Below are 18,504 nucleotides of genomic sequence, written 5' to 3'. Positions count from 1 at the left end.
AGCCTCCAGGTGGCTCGGTCGCTTAAGGTCCAGCTCTTGATTCGGCTCAGGTCATGATCTCATGGTTTGTGAGACTGAGCCCCATGTCGGGCTCTCCACTCACTCTGCAAGAGCCTGCTTGGGCTTCTCTCTCTCCCTCTCTCTCTCTGCCCCTCCCCTGCTTGCTCTGTTTCTCTCAAAATAAATAAATAAGTTAAAAAAAAAAAAAAGAGTAGCTTCCAGAAGATCGTGAGGAATCTGGAAGGGAAAACAAATTGCCTTCCTCGACTCCCCTGAGACTAGCCATTTTAGAAAATGTTCTCTCCTCCAAAGCCCGCCCCCACATAGGCAGGGTTTTTCTCTTGGGCAAACCTGTTCCTTGGGAAGGGAAAGGGAGGTGGCAAAACCTGTTTGAAGGCGAGGTTGCCTTCCTTGGAGGCAGGAGCATCTAGCAGTGAGACAGAGGCCACGAAAGTTCTGGGGAGCCAGGACAACCCACTCTCAAGACAGCTGCAAGCATTTAAGGGAGACAGACCAACGTGGCAAGATGGGGACCACACAAGAGGTGGGAGAAAAGACGTTAGACCTTGGGTAAGTAAGATCTGGCCCACTGGATTGGAAACGAGCAATGAATAGTTGTGAGCTCTGACCAGGGCAAATCTTGGCTTCCTGGAAGAGACCCGACTGCAAGAAAAGGAATTTGCAGAGGAGTAGGGTGGCTTCAGGTAGGAAATGGGGAACTAGGGGTTCAGGATAATCCCCTATTGTGTTGTATCTGATAAAACTGCCTGTTGGGGCACCTGGTTGGCTCACTCAGTTAAATGCCTGACTCTTGGTTTCGGCTCAGGTCATGATCTCATGGTTCGTGGGTTCAAGCCCCACATCTGGCTCCGTGCTGATGGTGTAGACCTGCTTGGGATTCTTTCTCTGTCCCTCTCCTGCTCTCTCTCTCTCTCTCTCTCTCTCAAAATAAGCTTAAAAGAAAAAGAAAGAAAGAAAGAAAAGCCTGCCTGTTGTGTTTTCTAATACCCACTCCCCAGAATGGCCCTCAGGAAAGCTGACCCAGAAAGAAGCTGAGGTCCAGGTACTCCTTCCCAGCAAATCTTCCTCCTTACCTTCTTCCCCCACCCCTCCACCTCTGCCATGCTTTGCCCTGACCACTCCCCAGCATCAGGCCTGACGAGGTGCAATCATCCCCATCCCTGCCTGGTGACAGCTGGGCGGGTCTGTCAAGTTCCACCCAATAGTATGTAACAAGGAATATCTCTACCACTCTCGTGTAGGTAGAGCAAGGCCACAGAGTTAAATACGATTATACGATTAGCTTTACATTCCACCCTCCCTGGGCTCTGAAAACCCCACCGTAGGGGTGATCTGTTTCCAGGAAGGGGTGGAAGTAGTAGAAGTATCCAGAAGACAAGAGATCTGAGGGTTTTCTTAAGGTCTGCTCTCTGCTCTGTACCTTAATTACTGTTCATTCCAGTGTCTCCTACCTACGATCCAGTTCCCTGAAGACACTGCCGAGTATGTCTCACGATCACCTCTTCTCCCCTGGGACTCTTAGGGCCGGGGAGAATGCTGAAGCAGGGCCAGCAGCACCCCTGAGACTCGGGGAGCTGGAGCTGAAGGAGGAGTGGCAGGATGAGGGATTCCCCAGGTGAGGACTTTGAGGGATGTTCCTTAGGACTTGAAGGAAGGAGCGGGGGAGGGAGGCAGAGGTGAGAAAATCGTGGCAGGGCAAGAGGACTGATAAACTGAGACCTGGCTCGATGCGGTTACCCTCATTTCTGCTCCCCCTTGGAATCATTCCCCTCTAGACTTCTTCCTGAAGAAGTTGACCGTTCTGAAGATCCTGAGGATCCCAAGAGAGACTCACAGGCAGGTTAGTAAATTAGAACATAGGTCTTGGGGCCCCTGGGTGGCTCAGTCGGTTGAGTGTCCAACTTTGGCTCAGGTCATGATCTCACGGCTCATGAGTTCAGGCCCCGTGTCGAGATCTGTGCTGACAGCTGGGAGCCTAGAGCCTGCTTCGGATTCTGTGTCTTCCTCTCTGCCCCTCCTCCACTCACGCTCTTTCTCTCTCAAAAATAAACAAACAAACAAAAAAAAAAAGTAGGCCTCAAGTTCTTGATTCTAGCCCAGTCTGCTGCCCTCATCCCATCACAGTTCCACTTCTCTTTTCCCCAATGTCCCATGTTAGTTCTTCTTTAGAATTTACCCCATCTCACTACTTCTATATGCAGGAATTCCACCTCTTCTTGCCAACACACACATACTTTTCAATTCTTTTCTCCTTTCTCCCAACCCCAGGTACACCCAGCACTTTAGCCCTATGTAGCCCACGCCCCATGCGTAAGCGTCTCTCTGCCCCAGAGTTGCAGCTGAATCTGACTAAGGAGACCGGAGGCCGTGGAGCTTCTCCCACTCATTCCGAACCTTCCTCTCCTGATGGCAGTTCTGACCTGGAGGTAGACGAACTGGAGACACCTTCAGACTCGGAGCAGCTGGACAGTGGACATGAATTTGAATGGGAAGGTGGGAAAGAAACCTGAGGCTGGAGCTGGTAGGAGTAGAAGCTAGAGTTAAAGCAGCTCAGGATGGATTTAATCGGACTAAAGTTAGAAGCAATAATGTGGGGACCAAGTAGTAAGGTCAGCAAAATTACTTTCCTCAGAACAGAAAGCTAGAGCCTATAGATCCCATGCGAGAGTCATCAGTAGAGGAGTGGGGAGGGTCCTTTGTTTATTAAGGAAAATTTTATCCGGTGAGTGTTACATGCTATTACTGAGCAAGAACCAAGTTATAAAGATGAATAAGATAGTCCTATCCTCAGGGAATTCTCTGTTTAATAGGAAATTAAAATATACATATTTTATGCAAATAAATATAGTTAAGGATTATGGTCTACATATGTATAGGGTATGGTCAGCAGGGATGAGAACAAGGTCAATTCTGCCTGAGAAGCATTAGGAAAGACTTCACAGAGGAGGTGATTTTGAGCTGGCCTTTATCAGGTAGCTGGGGAGGCATTCTAGGTGGAAGAAACAAGTTGGGTAAGAATGTGGCATGTTGGAGAATTCAAAGTATTAAGCATGACTATTTTGATATTAAGGAAAACTTTGTTTCTTCTCTACTCACAACACTTCCAATGCCAGATGTATGGGTTTTCCCCACCCCAACCAATTCTCCACTTCTCCAGACATCAAAAGGGTGTCTTACAGTTCAGCCATGCTGCTTGACTGGAGTCAGCACAGACCCCACAGGTTAAGGGCTCCCCTACAGGATTGCCCTGGACTTCAGACGCCAATCACATGTCCAAATTGTCACCTGAGCTTCTGAATCAGGGTGCTATGTTAAGTTGGCAAGAGTCAAATCATGGAGGTCCTTGCTACCATACTGTGGAGTTTAGATTTTATCCTGTAGGCAATGAGAAGGCACTGAATGGTTTTAATCAAGGGAGTAACATGATCAGATTTGACGGCTCTAAAGAGGTTGGAAACAACCTAAAGGTCCATCAGTCGAGTATTAAATCTAATACGGTGTGTCCATGCAATGGAATACTAAATACTAGGCAACAATTTCTTAAGATGAAGCAGCTGTTTCCATTGCTATGGAAGGATCATGCAGAATTGCTGGATATGGTATATTGCCATTTGAATAAGAAAGGTAGGGTAGAAAACAAAGCTTGCTGTAGCAAGGGGGTAGAAGGTGGAATGAAGTAAACAAACTAGAGGCAAGGAGACCAGTTAAGAGGTTAGCACTAAAGCCAGGTGAGTAATGCTAAGAACCTGAATCAGGACAGCAATAGTGGAAAGAATAATAAGAGAATACAATGGAGATAGATGGAAGAAGATATGGGGTCCAGCTGGCTTGAGCACTGACAGAGAAGAAAATCTTGGATGTCATCAGTTTTCTCTCTCAGGCAGCTAGATGGATGGAGTCATCAAGAAAAGAAATATGGCCGGGGCACCTGGGTGGCTCCGTTGATTGAGTGTCTGACTTTGGCTCAGGTCATGATCTTGCAGTTCATGAGTTCGAGCCCCACATCAGCTTCACTGCTGTCAGCCTGTCAAAGCAGAGCCCACTTCAGATCATCTGTCCCTCTTTCTCTACCCATTCCCTACTTGTGCTCTCCCAAAAATAAGAAAAAAAAAAAAAAAAAAAAAAAAAAAAAAAAAAAAAAGGAAATATGGGAGAGAGGAGGAAGAGAATGAGTCTGACTTACAGCTGGGTCTGGTGACTTGAAGATGACACAAACTAGAGATGTCCACTCTAAGCGTTTAGGGACATGGGTCTGGAGTTAGGAGAGACGTGTGGCTTAGAGAGGCAAATTTGGAATCATCACCTTACTGGTGGTGATTGAAGACATGGGAAGAGATGAGCTCACCCAAGGAAAAGCATGGAAAGAAGAATCCGGAAAAAAACTAATACTGGCAAGGGCCATGGACCTACCATAGTGCAGGGTTACCTCAAGGCCAGTGTCTAGTGAAAAAGTGAGGATCATGAGTCACAGGAAAGAGAAACCAGCAAGCGGTTGTATTGATTGGACAAACTAGGGCTGGAGTCCTGGAAAACACTGAGGAATGAGATGTTGGAGTAATCAACTCTAAGAACCTGGGGAAGTTACAAGACACTGAAGGTATGTACCGTGCCTTATGGACCCTTCCCCATCCCTCTCTTTTAGATGAGCTGCCCCGTGCAGAGGGTCTGGGGGCCAGTGAAGCAGCAGAAAGGCTGGGCCGGGGTTGTGTGTGGGATGTAGCTGGAGAAGATGGTCGTCACTGGAGAGTGTTCCGAACAGGACAGCGGGAACAGCGAGTGGACATGACAGTCATTGAGCCCTATAAGAAAGTCCTCTCTCATGGAGGTAATGACTACCATAAGTGGAGGGGTAAGAACTGTGACTTACTGAATAAAAGGCTTGAGTTGGAAACTCAGTTACTGGGTACAAAATCCTTCCTGTAACTTCCAGAGACCCTCAGAGTCCTTCAACCTAAACAGATGTACTGTCAATGTGTAGCTGTTGACTGAATAAATGGTCCCTTTGTCCTCTCCAGGTTACCATGGTGATGGCCTCAATGCTGTCATTGTCTTTGCTTCCTGTTACCTACCCAGTAGCAGCATCCCCAACTATACCTATGTCATGGAGCACTTGTTCAGGTGAGTCCAACGCCCTGAAGGGCCCCAGGGTGGATGTTGGGAAGGAAAAGCAACAACAAGAACACCCTGTGATCAGCAGCTGACTGGAGAGTCTACAGTCATGTCCCCCCCACACCCCACATCCTGAAGCACGTCCCTTCCTTGACAGTTGTGTGCCCCCCAGGTATATGGTGGGAACTCTGGAGCTGCTGGTAGCTGAAAATTACCTGCTTGTCCACTTGAGCGGAGGCACGACTAGAGCCCAGGTCCCACCTCTGGGCTGGATACGCCAGTGTTACCATGCTCTGGACCGGCGGTGAGCCATGGGGCGGGGGGGCTGCCACTCTCTCTGTGCCTTCTCTTTCCCTCTTTCCATTCTTTCTTCTTCCACGTAGCCCCTTCCTCTTCACCTTGTCTCTCTACACCCCTTTCCAGGCCTCTCCTGTCTTCCATCCTCTCTCGGAGCCAGGGAAATCTAGTTGCAGATCTTGCCTTTCCCATTTACCTGCTGTATGACTTTGGGCAAGTCACTTAGCCTCCCTGGGACTCCATTTCCTTCTCTGCAGAACAGCAACAAGAATACCTTCGCCATCGCACACGTGTGAAAATCAAATAAATCAGCGTGGCATGTTGCCTGGCACGCAGAAGGTGCTCCCTTTGGTCACCATCTCACCATTTATTTCACTTCCCAGGAGCCACTGTCTCTGCCTCTCTTCTCTGCCTGCTTCCCTGACCCGTAAGGCTTTGTTCCATGTGATGTTCCCTCTCTTTTCCTCCTTTCTTTCCCCCATCTTCCCTTTGCTCACTTTTCTCTTTCTTTTTGTTTCTCCCCCCCCCCCCCCACTGGTCTTCCTCCACCTGGAGTTCTGTCAGTTGTCCTTGTCACAAGGGGAGGGGACAGGGGAGTCACCAAGGACTTAGGCAAGGGTAGGGCACAGGAGGGAGGTGGGGCAGAGGAGGCCAGGCTGAGGAGTTCTGGCAAGAGATTCCTAAAACCAAGGAGCCTTGAGGCACCTGCGTGGCTCAGTTGGTTAAGCTCTGGCCTTGGGCTCAGGTCATGATCTCACAGTTTACAAGTTCAAGCCCCGCATCGGGCTCTGTGCTGACAGCTCAGAGCCTGGAGCCTGCTTCGGATTCTGCTGTGTCTCCCTCTGTCTCTGTCCCTCCTCCTGCTTGCACTCTGTCTCTCTCTCTCTCAAAAATAAATAAACATTAAAAAAAAAGATTTAAAAAGAAATAAAACTGAGGAGCTTTGCAGGGCTAAACATGATGGGTGGGGCTCAGACTGTGGCCGAGGAGCAGGGACTAGCCCCAACTGCCAGAGAAATCTAGAAACTGCAGAAGTGAAAGCACAGAAGATAGCTCCACCTGATTTTCTGGAATGAAGGTGGGAGAACAGAACAATCTCCTATTCTGCAGCCTCCGGAAAAACCTGCGTGGCCTGGTCGTTGTCCACACCACATGGTATGTGAAGGCATTCTTGGCACTGCTGCGACCCTTCATCAGGTACAAGCTTTGGGGACCAGGACCCACTCCCATTTTCAAAATCAAGATTAAGAAGATCTTGCCCCACCCTGGCTCCTTCTAGCCTTAACCATGCTATACTTGTCACATGTCCCTTTGTAAGCCTCTCCAGGAGCCCTCTTCCCAGTACAACACACACTTGGCTTATCCTCTCTTTTCAGTTCCAAGTTCACACGAAAGATCCGTTTTCTGAACAACCTGCGAGAGCTGGCCCAACTCATCTCCTTGGATCAGGTTCACATCCCTGAAGCTGTCAGACAGTGAGTTCCAAGCTTAAGGATAAAAGTTGGGGGTGGGACATATAAAGCCAATTCCCGTTTTCTTAATGCCTTGGGAGAGATGCAGGGGAACTAAATAAAAAACGATACATATAAGTGCTGAGGCATCCAAGAATAAAGGAATATTCACAGCACCGAATTTAGAGGAGACTGAGATCACCCCTAGAGGTCAAGAAGGGATATGTTGGCAGTGCAAAGGAGAAAACATGTGTTGGGGGGAGGTCCTAGGGGACCTCCAGCTTGACCAGCACCGGATCTTCTCCTTCAATTCTCTGGCTTCTCTCCCCAAACCAGTAGGTAAAATCCAGGTCTTGCTCCTGTACCACCTTTTTGTTTTTCTCTCTCTCCTAGGCTGGACAGGGATCTCCATGGCTCAGGAGGCACCTAGTATAAGACAGGACTCAAGGACCTTAGAACCAAGCAAAGATACTGATCTGCCTATGCCCTAACCCTGAAATATCTGGGCTGCTTCCTAAACCACCTCATCTTCAACCCTAGTGCCACTGGACCTTCACATATCATTGGGATGTCATTCCTCTCATAACCCTGCCTTCAAAGTTCTGAGGTCCGGAACCTGATCTGCCGGGGGGGTGGGGGGGTGGGAAGGAGGAGACACATCATTTCAGCAGTAGGGGTGCATGTAGGGGTGTCTTGTATGGGATAGGGCAAGGCTGTAGGTTTTAGTCCTGCTTGAGCTGCAGAACCCTGGGCAAATAACTGCATCTCACTGAGTGTCCTTTTCCTCCCCCTTCAAATGGGAACCCCTGGTCGCCTGTGAAGCTCGGGGTGGGTGGGGCATAACTGACCGCGGCAAGCCCCCCACCCCCACCCCGTCTGTTGGGGGACCAGGAGTCAGCTCCCTACGTATTGAAGAACGCTGTTTCCTTCTTCGTCACGTCTGCTGCCTGTGAGCCTGGGAAGGAGCGCTTTCAAAGCCTGTAGTTTCGTCCTGTCTCGTAAACTCAGATCCGTAGCGGTTAATAAACTGCGATGCACGATGTAAGCTCGGCTCGGAGGAAGTGCACTGCCTGACCAGGCCTTTACGTCACAATTGTATCTGTTGGTTCTGCAGGAGTTCTGGCTGCGGGAGTTCCTGGGATTTTAGCTCAGCCCCTCGGGCTGCGCCGAGAGCGCCTGGGGGAGGGGCGTGGCGCGCGGTAGGAGCCCCACGGGCCTCGGTTCCAACGACCCCCTGGGTCGAGAGTGGAAGGGAGGGAGGAGGTGGGAGACGCGGCCTCCTTCGCTGGCCTCCTCTTCAGCCGCCCACTGCCCGGCCCCATGGTCCCCGCCGCCGGCGCGCTGTTCTGGGCCCTGCTGCTGAGTCTGGGGCCCCGGGCGGCGGGGGCCCAAGGCCTGACTTCCACCGAGTCGCAGCGGGTAAGTTTCCGCTCCGGGGTCCCGATGTCCCGCAACTACCGGACCACCCCCCGGACCGGCGCTCCCAAGAAGATGAGGGTAACAATGGAGGACGAGGATGACCTCGTGGCCCGTGCCGACCGCCTGGCAGGCCCGGCCGCGGCCGAGCTCTTGGCCTCCACGGTGGCCACAGGCGTCAGAAAGTCAATTGTGTCATCGCCGGAGGAAGATGAGTCTTTGGAAGAGGGGGTTGTGATCAACGCCAGAAAGAGTAACGTGAGCGGAGAGGCTCTCCGAGCGACTTCCAATACGGCGAGGATGCCCAACCCAAGGTTTAAAGCAAATACCCAGGAGCCTGAGATCAGGATGTCTTCTTCAGACCAGCGGGCCAACACGCGGATGTCCACTGAGGACTTGGTTCACCCCGACAGTACCATGAGCCAGTGGTCAACAGCAGGGTCCACCCCGAGACCGTGGCCACACCCCTCACCAACAGCCATGCCGCCAGCGGAGGACCTGCGGCTGGTTCTCATGCCCTGGGGCCCATGGCACTGCCACTGCAGGTCAGGCACCATGAGCCGGTCCAGGGCAGGCAGGCTGCAAGGCCTTTCCGGGCGCCTTCGAGTTGGAGCACTGAGCCAACTCCGCACAGAGCACCGGCCTTGTACCTACCAGCAGTGTCCCTGCAACCGACTTAGGGAGGAGTGCCCTCTGGACACCGGTCTCTGCCCTGACACCAGCTGCACCACTCAGACCACTACCACCACCACCACTACCACCACCACTACCACTCCCATACCGCCCCTCAGCTCTAGACTCAGACCCACACCCTTCCTCTTCTTTGGCCCCAGCCCCAGCCCCAGCCCCAGTCCAGCCCTTGCTTTTTGGAGACGAGTCCGGATTGGGCTGGAGGATATTTGGAACAGTCTGTCTTCAGTGTTCACAGAGATGCAACCAGTAAGTGTTTGGTGATAGCCAAGGACCTTTGTTGATGGAAAGTCCTGACATCCAAAATCCTGTTGGGTCAACTAGCCAGTGTGCTTCCATGAACTGTCATCTGTTTGGTCATTCATTCATAATATACTAGTTATTCACATTACTGTTAGCCATTGATTCCACCCATTTCTTGGGCAACTGCTGGTTGGTTAATGGGTAACATGTATGGGTCGTTAGAGAATTATTGACCAAATTGTGAAGATTGTAGGTATATCAACAATTTTTGATGCAGACAATAGATGTGGAAGATATAAATCATTCTCAGCTCATGAATGCAGTCTAATAGTAACAACAGCTAATATTTAAGGTCTTACTATGTGCACTTTACCTGGATCGACCCTCACAACAATGCTGTGAGGTGTTATTCCGTTACAGAGGAGGAAATGGGGGGCATTGACACCAGTGCCGAAGCCCTCCACCACCACTATCCCAAAGAACTCCTGGGATGATTTCCAGTAACTTAAGAATTCTTCGGGAAGGATAGTCCTCTGCTTTACCAAATGAACTACCAAAGGTTCTGATTGACTTGATAAAATATTCTCAATTGTTAGGATTTCGGGACCTTTGTGGGAGAGAGGAAGGACACTAAAATAGTATATACGGTCAGTCATTTTGCAAGTTTTGTTTTTGTCCTCCTCCCCGGGTATCCAATACCAATGATTCAATATAAAGAAGCCTAAGTAGGGGGCAGTAGTGTTGAGGGAATGAGGGCTTATGGGGAGAGGGAGATGAAGCAAGGAAGGGAAAACATAGATGTGGTTCTAACATTTCCCCTCTTCTCTTCTGTTTTCTTACCCAGCTAGAGAGAAACCGCAGGTAATGGCCACTTCATCTTCAAGAGAAGGTGTCAGCATCTCAGCCTCCCCACCCTTTCAATCCCAGAACCTACTGGATATTTTTAGTACAGAAAAAATTAGAAAAAATATTGGTCTTGTGTCTCTTTACAGACATATCTGAGGGTGGAGGCCAGAAATCTCTTCAACCTTAAAACTGAACTGTGTAGCTAACACCATCGGGCCTGATCCCTTCCCTTGTCCTCCAGCATATTTCACCCCCACCCCGTACCCCAGGATAAAATGTTGATGTTGTTCCTCTTCCTCCTTTCCCAAGTTTTTAGTGATTTTTTAAAGATGAAAAATCTCAGATGAAAGCCAAGAAGAGGGAACAGAAAGAACAAGGAGGTGAGCTCTTGGAAAAGGATGGTAGTCTTATCTTCACAGCACTTGGCCTTCTCTCCTTGGAAAGGGTGATGTTGGCACAGAATTCCATGTCGGCTACTTTCTAGGAGTGACATCAACCATATCTATCCTTTGACCCAACACACACCTGTAGTGATCACTCTGCGACTATTTTGCTTACATGTTTTTTATTTGAAAAATGTAGTTAAAAGTCCAACACATTTTTAATATAAATTATGACTCTTGAACCCATTGCCATCACTCTTAAATATTGTTAAAGTGATGGTAGCATACACATTAGAAAAGGTAGCTAAAGGCAAAAGAACACCAAAGAAGACTGTGTCCAAAGAAAAGACATCAGAATAAGGCTAAAGATCAGGGTGTCCTGAGTCCACGAGCCCCCCATCTTTCTACCCTATCCTGTTAACCCTTCAGATTGAGTATAACCCTCAGGCCATTAAGCTACTTTAGGACAAGATGAACTACTTTCAGAGCAACTAGCTAGATTTGAACAGTAAATTGGGAATGTATGACCAATCTTAGACCCTGAAAAGGGCAGGAAATACACTGAAATGGAAACACAATTAGAACCTGTCACTAGAGGAGGGGCACACTGGATGGATGGTGGACTCAGCAGAGTGGATCCTAGTTCCCACATTCCTGACCCCATCACCATCAAACAGGATGCTGCTTGTTACGGAGCTAATGAGAGACCCCCACCCTCTCAGTCTCTGAGCAGGTGGGAGCTCACCGGTTTTGTCCTGCCTTCCTAACCACCCTGCAAGGAAGGGGACAGAAGAAACACCTGAGAAAACAAACTGCCGAAAGACCCTGTTCCTGCATAATTTTCCCACCTAAAGCAGACTCTTCAGCCAGGTGGGGAGTGGGACCTGGTCTTCAGACAAAACTCCCTGAGTCTTATTCGTATCTGGTTCTAGGACCAGGGCACAGAGAGCTTAAAGTTTGCAGAGGACACACCGGGGTGTCTGTGGCTCTCTCTATTGCCTCTTCTCCCTCGCTCCCCCAATCTCACCAAACCCTGTTCCTGCCTCCATAGTGCAGGAACCCCTTCTCCACAAACAAGAACAGAGAAGGGTAGTAGGCATCGCATCCACCGGAGACATGAACCCATGTGAGCAGAGCAATACCCTGAATAAAGAGCCTGTTTTAGAGATGATGTGCAGCCCTGTTGAGCCTGCTTTCCAGAGGGCCTAGTTCATCTATGGCTCAGGCTTCAGATGAATAATGAAATGGGTGTAGGGTGAGGAAAACACTTTACAGAGAGATACCTGGACTCTTGAGCAGTGGCCCTCAACTAGGGGTGATTTTTGCCCCCGGGGGGAGACATTTGGCAATACCTGGACATTTTTGGTTGTCGTAACTAGGATGGGCCAGATGTGCTACTAAATATCCTAGGATGCACAGGATAGTCCCCCATTACAAAGAACCCAATGTCAAAAGTGTCTGGGTTGAGAATCCATGCACTAGAGGTGTCCCCGCTCCCATGTGGTAAGGACTGGAAGATCCCTAAACTTACAGATGATTGTTTTCAACCAACCACTCCTCCCATCTTCAGTGGTTCGGAGGTCCACTCAGAGACCTACTTCCTAGTTTTGCAACATTCTGGGTTTCTCTCCAGATCCCTCTTTCTCCTCACCTGGGCCAGCAGGGAGATTGGCAGAGGGCAGGCAAGGTCCCCAAGAGTTAAATGGAATACCATCAGGTTAAGATCCACCTCTAACCTAGGTCTTAATCAATGGGAAACAAAAACGTTCCTAGTGGGGATGGGGTCAAGGGCAGAGGTAGTAGAAGGAGGGAGGTCATTAAGAGAACTCATCTTAAAATTTTAATTAAAGAAAGATGTTGGGGGACTCACAATGCTACAGAAACAGGGTTAGAGGCCTAATTAGAGAAAGACCCTGGTAGTTGCAGAGAGATACTGAGGGGCTGTGAGCTTAAAGTCTGAGATCTAAAGAGAAAGAGTAGACTCGGCAGTGGTCACCCTCCCCTCCTCTCCCTGCTTGACGTCTGCTTCAGTTCACTCCAGGAGGAAGAAGAAGGGCAGGTAAGGAGCTTCTCAGCAAAGCCGGCTTCAGCTTTGGGAATCTCACTCACCTACCCCATTTAAGGAGTTCCAGGTTAAGAGTTTAAAACAGATGGCACCTAGACCGTCATTCAGGAGAAGGGAACTTATCCTGGGTTCCCAGAAAACTCCTATCTCAGATCTGAGAGTGTCCGGGGCTTCAGCTGAGCTCCTCTGGCCAACCAGTAGTCACTTGGTCAGTCCTGCTGCCTTGACCCCATCTCCAGGAGGGGCTATAGCCAGAGGGAATAGAGGGAGTCCAGCCCCCAAGCCTTCTGAGGCACTAATAGGCAGATAGGGAAAAGAGGGACCCTGGGGTCACTGGTTCTAGGAGGGAGCAACATCTCTTCTGGGCTGGACATGGAGTGGAGGCTTCGACAGCAGAACCTGATTTAAAAAGAAATTGAAGAAGGAGGATTAGTCTCAAGGAAAACTGAGGGGTAAGGCACCAGCTAGTGTAGACTCTCGGCTATTTCCGCAGCATGCTCTTTTCTCGATTTCTATCTGTCTGTGCCTCGCTGTCTCTCTGCCCTTCTGGGTCCTCCATTCTTGACTCTCCCATCCTAATACTTCCTTCTCTCACCTCCCATTCTTGCAGGGGATTGGGGTTCTGAGGTGGGCGTCAGGATGTGCTATCAGGGGCTAGAGGTGTTGGACGGGTGTCCTTAGTTACTTACCATTCCTGTCGGAGCTACAAGCCCCTAGAATTGCTCCATGGCCTGTCTCGGTTTCCCTTGGATCTCATCTGCTCCTGGACAGCACCTGTCTGTGAAAAAGCACATGTGAGACCCTCATCCTGTCTTGATATCACAAAGGAAGCGATCTCCCCTGTGCCCTCCATGGAAGAGGCAGACCCCATTGCTTTGGCAAAAAAAAAAAAAAAAAAAATCAATCTGAAAAGGTTAAAACCAACCACCATTCTTCCAAGGGAAGTTTCAGTGTCTCCCTTCATACTGACTTTCATGAGGATGAGATAAAATGGGTCTTCTACTGGGGCGCCTGGGTGGCGCAGTCGGTTAAGCGTCCGACTTCAGCCAGGTCACGATCTCGCGGTCCGTGAGTTCGAGCCCCGCGTCAGGCTCTGGGCTGATGGCTCGGAGCCTGGAGCCTGTTTCCGATTCTGTGTCTCCCTCTCTCTCTGCCCCTCCCCCGTTCATGCTCTGTCTCTCTCTGTCCCAAAAATAAATAAAAAACGTTGAAAAAAAAATTAAAAAAAAAAAAAAAAGGGTCTTCTACTAATAAGACTCTCACAAAGGACTCTCTCATATTTATCGGAGTTTCACAATTGGTGAAAAGACTCCTTCGCTATCTCCAGGCCTATTTCCCTTGTTCTGAGAGTAGAAAAGTGTATTAGACGTTATTTAGGACAGGGGTGCTCAGTCTTTTTCCTGTCCTAATGCACCCGGCCACAATATGACTATTAACTCTTAACTAATAGAAGGGTCTGGTTTGGGGGAAAAGCCCTCCAAGTAACTCTGGGGTCACATATATCCCCCGTCCCAGTAAAGAATAATTTACTAATTATAAAAATGAGGGAGCTTAGGCCAGAAACCTGAAATGCCAGGTCTCAGGTTTATGTGGCTGGTGACCAGGACTAGAATCCTAGCCTCTTACTTCCCCATCGAGTATTCATGTCCCCTGCTTAAACTTCAAAAAAGGGGAATGGTTCTAGGCCGCAATCCCACATCAACCTCTCCCCACTGCCTTGTTACCATGGTAAGTCCATCTCCGGCCCCCATCTCCCCAGAGCCAATGTGAGTCAGGTGGACAAAATTCATTGGTTCCCCAATCATGGTCCGGTCAATTCGTCTCCTCTTCTTCTTCTGCTTAGAGAAGACAGGGGAGTTAAGTCTGAAGCCCCCTCTTCCACACGAAGTGTGGAAAACCACTTTTAGTGGTCTTGAAAACCACTAAAGGAAGAGCTAAGGGCCTGATGGGCAAGGGTATGTGGCATCACAACAGGGAAATCACTAAGGTCTAACAATATAAACACAGAGAGGACACAGGCAGGGTGACAACAACAGGAGCCTACAGAGTGAATGCCAAAGAAAGGACATATCAAAGTCACCTCTGGCTGATGAGGAAACAATGGGGGGGGGGGCGGGGAGGAGGGACGGACAGGTATTAAGCTCCGCCTACAACTCCCAGAATGGACAGAAACAGGAAGTGATAGCTAGGGCTATTCAGTTCCTCTGTCTCCCAGTTCCCCTGTATCCCATGTGCACACCTGCCTGGCCAGAGAGACTACTGTGACGGAGAGGGAGGCAAGCAGGGTGCTTTCTGGGTGCTGTGTCTGCCTCACAGGATGCGGTAACTGACTTCTGTGTGTGCTGGGGTGGGGGTGGGGGTGGGGGGTTGGGGACTCACCGGCTGGGGTTTCTCTACCACGCAGCAACCTAGTTTGTGCCAGAATTCACTCATGTTCCCTGATGGTTCCAGTTTCACTCCTCTGCCTGAGGCCCCAGAGGGCTCTTGCTCTGGTGCTTTGACTGCCCACTCCTCAGTGCCCTCAGGTGTAATGACAACCCGGGTTTACTCAGCGGGACGGGTCTGGAGACAGCACAGTCTGTGGTACCCTTGGCTGGGCAGTGAAGGTCAGCGTCTCAGACCCTGAGGGACTAGCAGGATGAGACTGGGGTGAGCAGGCAGGCCCAAGGTTATGTCTTCCTCAGCCCCAGAAACCTGGATGGGCAGAAAGTAAAGAGAGAAGAAAGTTGGTGAGAAATCCCATCTCTACCACCAGCCCCCCCCTTGAGAAGCCTCCTGATGAGCCTAGATCTTCTTGTTCTCCCTTAAAGACCCTGGTCCTGCACCCAACACTAACCTCTCCAAACACAGGAACCTCACAGTGTGATGCCCAGAGAAAGGAAAAGAACCAGAAGGGCACCAAGCGGTTGAGGAGCTGCTGGAACCAAGGGAGAGGCAGGGAATAGAAGCATTTAGGGTGAGGATGGGAGGGGCCAAGGGACACTGGCACAAAGGAGCCGTTTTGGGGGTGCTACAAGTCCCTCCTCCCATCTCCTTGGGTTTAGGGCAGATGGGGAGGGGCAGTTAAGTGACCTTTAAGAGGAAATGGTGGTTTTTTTGTTCTCACAAACAGGGCCTCCACCCTTGTCCCTCCCTTTTTCCTTACCTTACCCTAAACATCTAGATTTTCTTTAAGACTGAGAGAGGCCTTGACTGCCCAGGTTGTAGTTGACTAACTGCAGCAGGTTGGACCTCAAGAAAGACTTTCTACGGTGAGGAGTTTCTTCCCTCTCTAATCCCTGCCCTTGTTCCTCCTCATTTCCTTCAATTGAGATCCAACCTCTCCCTTCAACAACTCCTTTATTACTCGACCTTGAGATCTTTCCCGAAGGCTGTATACACCACACTCCTGTGTGTGCACCTCTGCGTGCACATATGTGGCACGGCAAGGATTCTGGCGTGTGTGCCTTGGACAGATGATCTGTGCACAGGCTGTAGGGACACAAGTACCAGGTATCTTCTGTCCCACAAGGCGTCTTTCTCCAGCTCCCCACCCTCTTCACATATCCCATCGTGCAGTGCCACTCTGCTCTGCCTCATCCCCCATGGGGCCTCAGGCCTCCCCGCCTGCCTCCTACTCTCATGCTGTGACCTGTTCTCTCCTCCCTCCTCTCCACTTCCATTCCCAAGCTTCACCAGCCAACCAGACACGAGGAACTTTCCAACAGCATTAGTGCCCAGGGAAGAACTTCCTTCCCTTTTCCTCCCGGCCAGCCACGCTAGGGCACACCTGGGTTTCCCCTGGGCTCACTGCACTTCCCCAGTCCTATGATACAGGCAGCCTCAAAGACTCCAAATGGGGCTGCTTCATGAGTATTACACTCTAGCACGAATAGGAATCTCCCTCCCCTCCACATCTGGAACCCCGATGCTCTGGACCCAAGACCGCTCTAAGAACTGAGAGGATTTTCTAATATAGCATTGGGATGAGATCACACAAACACTAAGATATGGCTTGTAGGGGAGAGAAAGACCTAGGAGCCTGAGCTTTACTTCCCTTCCCACCACTGGAGGGGAGGAGTAATGAGACAGGGGCGGAAGTCAGAACACAGCTGTCCAGAGAGGGGAGCTGTGGTCAGTGGGGAAGTCAGTCAGTCACAGGGTTTGTCGCAATGGTGGTGGTGGCGGGTGTTAACGGCTGCAGGCGGGGGAATGAAGAAAACAATGGAGAATCAGAGGAAACCCCCAATACCCCCAGCCAGGCTTTACAGAGAGTGGACTCTCCCCCAACACCCAGCTGAGTGGACAGAAGTGGAGGGCGGGAGGGAAGAGGAGAGGAGAGGAGAGGGAGGGAAAGGGGCAGTGGAGAGAACAAGGACGTTTCTGTTCCTTTTCCAGGGATCTGGCAAGAGCTGGGTGGAGGGAAAGCATGTGTGTGTGGGACTTGGCACGAAAGGGCCAATGATGATGAGAAGTGACCAGGAAATTCCATTCCCCAGGACACAGAACATAAGGGTCTCTGAAACTTGGCAGGGGAGTCGGAGTGTGGAGAAGGGTGGGCAGGGTGAATGTGGTGGTGGCAGGGGGTACAGGCCAGAAAAGGAAGTAAGAGCAACGGGCTGCCACTCTCCTTTAAAGTATCTAGAGATGACTGGGTTGAGGAAACATGAAGTCCGGAGCTGGTAAGCCCAGGAGGAAGAGACACCTGCATTCACTGCCCACTATTTTAGCTCCCCAGTGGAGGGGAAGGGGCTGGGAAGAGAGCAGGAGGACTCAGCATTAGACTGTGTAAGGCCATATCCTGACAGCCTAGTAGCATTGAGAAATGGGCCTGAGTCCCAAATAGGAAGGCTGAACGATGGAGCTTGGAGACACCAAGGTCACACTAGGACTTAGGAGCTTCCCAACCACTGGGGGAGTGAGCAGGAGGAGGGATGGGAGAAAGGTTCCAGTGGGAAAGGATGTACAGAGGTAGTTCCCCAGTCCTGTTCTAGCCCCAAACCGGTTTTCCCGGTCCCGCTGCCTTCAGCCCCAAGGCCTCCAACCCGCTGCCCAACAAGCCTTCACAAGAAGCAGCTGGAGAAAGAGAAAGAGAACTGAGAGAATGGAGTGGGCAATTCTGGCTCTAAGCCCGGGGCTGCAGCTGGTTCCTTGTGGAGACCTCCCGACACGCAGGGCTGCTGAGGGGCTCCGGGGAAGTAGGGGGAACAGCACTCTTCGATCAAGTGACAGGCATCTGCCCCAGTACCGACTGTGCCTTTCCCCAAGGAAGGTCTTGTGGGGGCTTACTAGGAACCGAAGCTAGGCCCTAAGCTCCCTCCCCAGGAGACAAAGTCCCATGGACTGCATTTCTGTCCACTCCCCAACTCTACCCAGAAATCCTCTGCTCCTCCCAACGCTGAACTAGGATTGGGATCCCGCTGTGAATTTTCCAGACTGTCACTGTCTTCTGTGGCTGCTTCGGCCTCAGATTTGGCCGTCCCAGGAACCAGCTGTGTGCTTCACTGTCCGGCACACGCCACCGCCGAAGGTTAGTGAGTCTCGGAGACTTTATCCCCTCTGGCCTCCGTCCCCCCACCCCCTATCCCAGTCCCTCCCTGCCCTCTGCCCTTCAGCGGCCACGGCCTGCGCACCGCACGGGCGGGGATGGAGACTGTTCCTCTGGGAACGCACTCCTCTTCCCACCAACCCTGCATCTCTACAGCCCCGGCCTCCCTCTTCCCCCACCCCCAGCATCCGGTGCGTCTCCACCCGGCAGCGCAGGCGGGGCTCACCGCCCGGGGACCCCCGCCGCGGTCTCACCTGCCGCGCTTCGGCGTCGAGGCTTGCGGCTTGCCGCGGGTGGGGGCTCCCGCGCCGTGCCCGCCGGTGTGGGCTTCCCGGGCTGGCTCCGCTGCGCGGTGGGAGAGCCGAGGGCGGGCCGGCAGAGGTGGGGCTGGCTCGGGGCGGAAACGGCGGCGACGCGATTACGAAACCCGTCCGGCCCGGAGCTGGGCGCACTGCT

The 18,504-nt window shown here is 51.1% G+C and overlaps 3 protein-coding genes across 9 annotated transcripts; 2 read left to right on the top strand and 1 right to left on the bottom strand.

The window, feature by feature from the left end:
* Positions 1 to 206: 206 nt before the first annotated feature.
* Positions 207 to 7,923, top strand: BNIPL (BCL2 interacting protein like). Of its 7 annotated transcripts, none has more exons than XM_058715828.1 (10): positions 208 to 570; positions 1,463 to 1,636; positions 1,797 to 1,861; positions 2,290 to 2,514; positions 4,664 to 4,846; positions 5,037 to 5,139; positions 5,288 to 5,434; positions 6,538 to 6,582; positions 6,804 to 6,902; positions 7,272 to 7,923. In XM_058715828.1, the coding sequence occupies exons 1-10, from the start codon at positions 527 to 529 to the stop codon at positions 7,306 to 7,308; spliced, it is 1,122 nt and encodes a 373-aa protein (XP_058571811.1). In that variant the 5' UTR covers positions 208 to 526; the 3' UTR covers positions 7,309 to 7,923. The 7 variants fall into 7 exon arrangements, with proteins under 7 accessions (XP_058571812.1, XP_058571811.1, XP_058571809.1 ...); XM_058715826.1 differs by having other exon boundaries at positions 211 to 570; positions 6,538 to 6,624; XM_058715827.1 differs by having other exon boundaries at positions 213 to 570; positions 5,303 to 5,434; positions 6,538 to 6,624.
* Positions 7,924 to 8,084: 161 nt separating this feature from the next.
* Positions 8,085 to 10,197, top strand: C2H1orf56 (chromosome 2 C1orf56 homolog). Its single transcript, XM_058715834.1, has 2 exons — positions 8,085 to 9,233; positions 10,072 to 10,197. The coding sequence occupies exons 1-2, from the start codon at positions 8,199 to 8,201 to the stop codon at positions 10,090 to 10,092; spliced, it is 1,056 nt and encodes a 351-aa protein (XP_058571817.1). The 5' UTR covers positions 8,085 to 8,198; the 3' UTR covers positions 10,093 to 10,197.
* A 2,076-nt stretch (positions 10,198 to 12,273) lies between these two features.
* Positions 12,274 to 18,459, bottom strand: CDC42SE1 (CDC42 small effector 1). The gene is made up of 5 exons (XM_058715845.1): positions 18,303 to 18,459; positions 14,901 to 15,215; positions 14,246 to 14,356; positions 13,211 to 13,299; positions 12,274 to 12,920 (listed from the first exon to the last, which is right to left on the bottom strand). Exons 2-4 carry the CDS (start codon positions 14,952 to 14,954, stop codon positions 13,225 to 13,227), a joined length of 240 nt encoding a protein of 79 aa, XP_058571828.1. The 5' UTR covers positions 14,955 to 15,215; positions 18,303 to 18,459; the 3' UTR covers positions 12,274 to 12,920; positions 13,211 to 13,224.
* Positions 18,460 to 18,504: the final 45 nt, after the last annotated feature.

The sequence above is a fragment of the Neofelis nebulosa genome, chromosome 2 (genome assembly GCF_028018385.1).
Source record: "Neofelis nebulosa isolate mNeoNeb1 chromosome 2, mNeoNeb1.pri, whole genome shotgun sequence".
Taxonomy (NCBI): Eukaryota; Metazoa; Chordata; class Mammalia; order Carnivora; family Felidae; genus Neofelis; species Neofelis nebulosa.
Note: the sequence above shows the minus strand (reverse complement) of the source record. Positions and strands in the feature narration are given on the sequence as shown.

Coding starts and splice junctions, on each gene's coding strand:
- C2H1orf56 (XM_058715834.1), top strand. CDS start 8,199: ATGGTCCCCGCCGCCGGCGCGCTGTTCTGGGCCCTGCTGCTGAGTCTG. Junction 9,234..10,071: donor TGTTCACAGAGATGCAACCA/GTAAGTGTTTGG, acceptor TTTCTTACCCAG/CTAGAGAGAAACCGCAGGTA.
- BNIPL (XM_058715826.1), top strand. CDS start 527: ATGGGGACCACACAAGAGGTGGGAGAAAAGACGTTAGACCTTGG. Junction 2,515..4,663: donor ACATGAATTTGAATGGGAAG/GTGGGAAAGAAA, acceptor CCTCTCTTTTAG/ATGAGCTGCCCCGTGCAGAG. Junction 6,625..6,803: donor CTGCTGCGACCCTTCATCAG/GTACAAGCTTTG, acceptor CTCTCTTTTCAG/TTCCAAGTTCACACGAAAGA.
- CDC42SE1 (XM_058715845.1), bottom strand. CDS start 14,954: ATGAGTGAATTCTGGCACAAACTAGGTTGCTGCGTGGTAGAGAAACCC. Junction 14,357..14,900: donor TGGTAGAGAAACCCCAGCCG/GTGAGTCCCCAA, acceptor TTCTCTAAGCAG/AAGAAGAAGAGGAGACGAAT. Junction 13,300..14,245: donor CCGGAGATGGACTTACCATG/GTAACAAGGCAG, acceptor GCTTTTTCACAG/ACAGGTGCTGTCCAGGAGCA.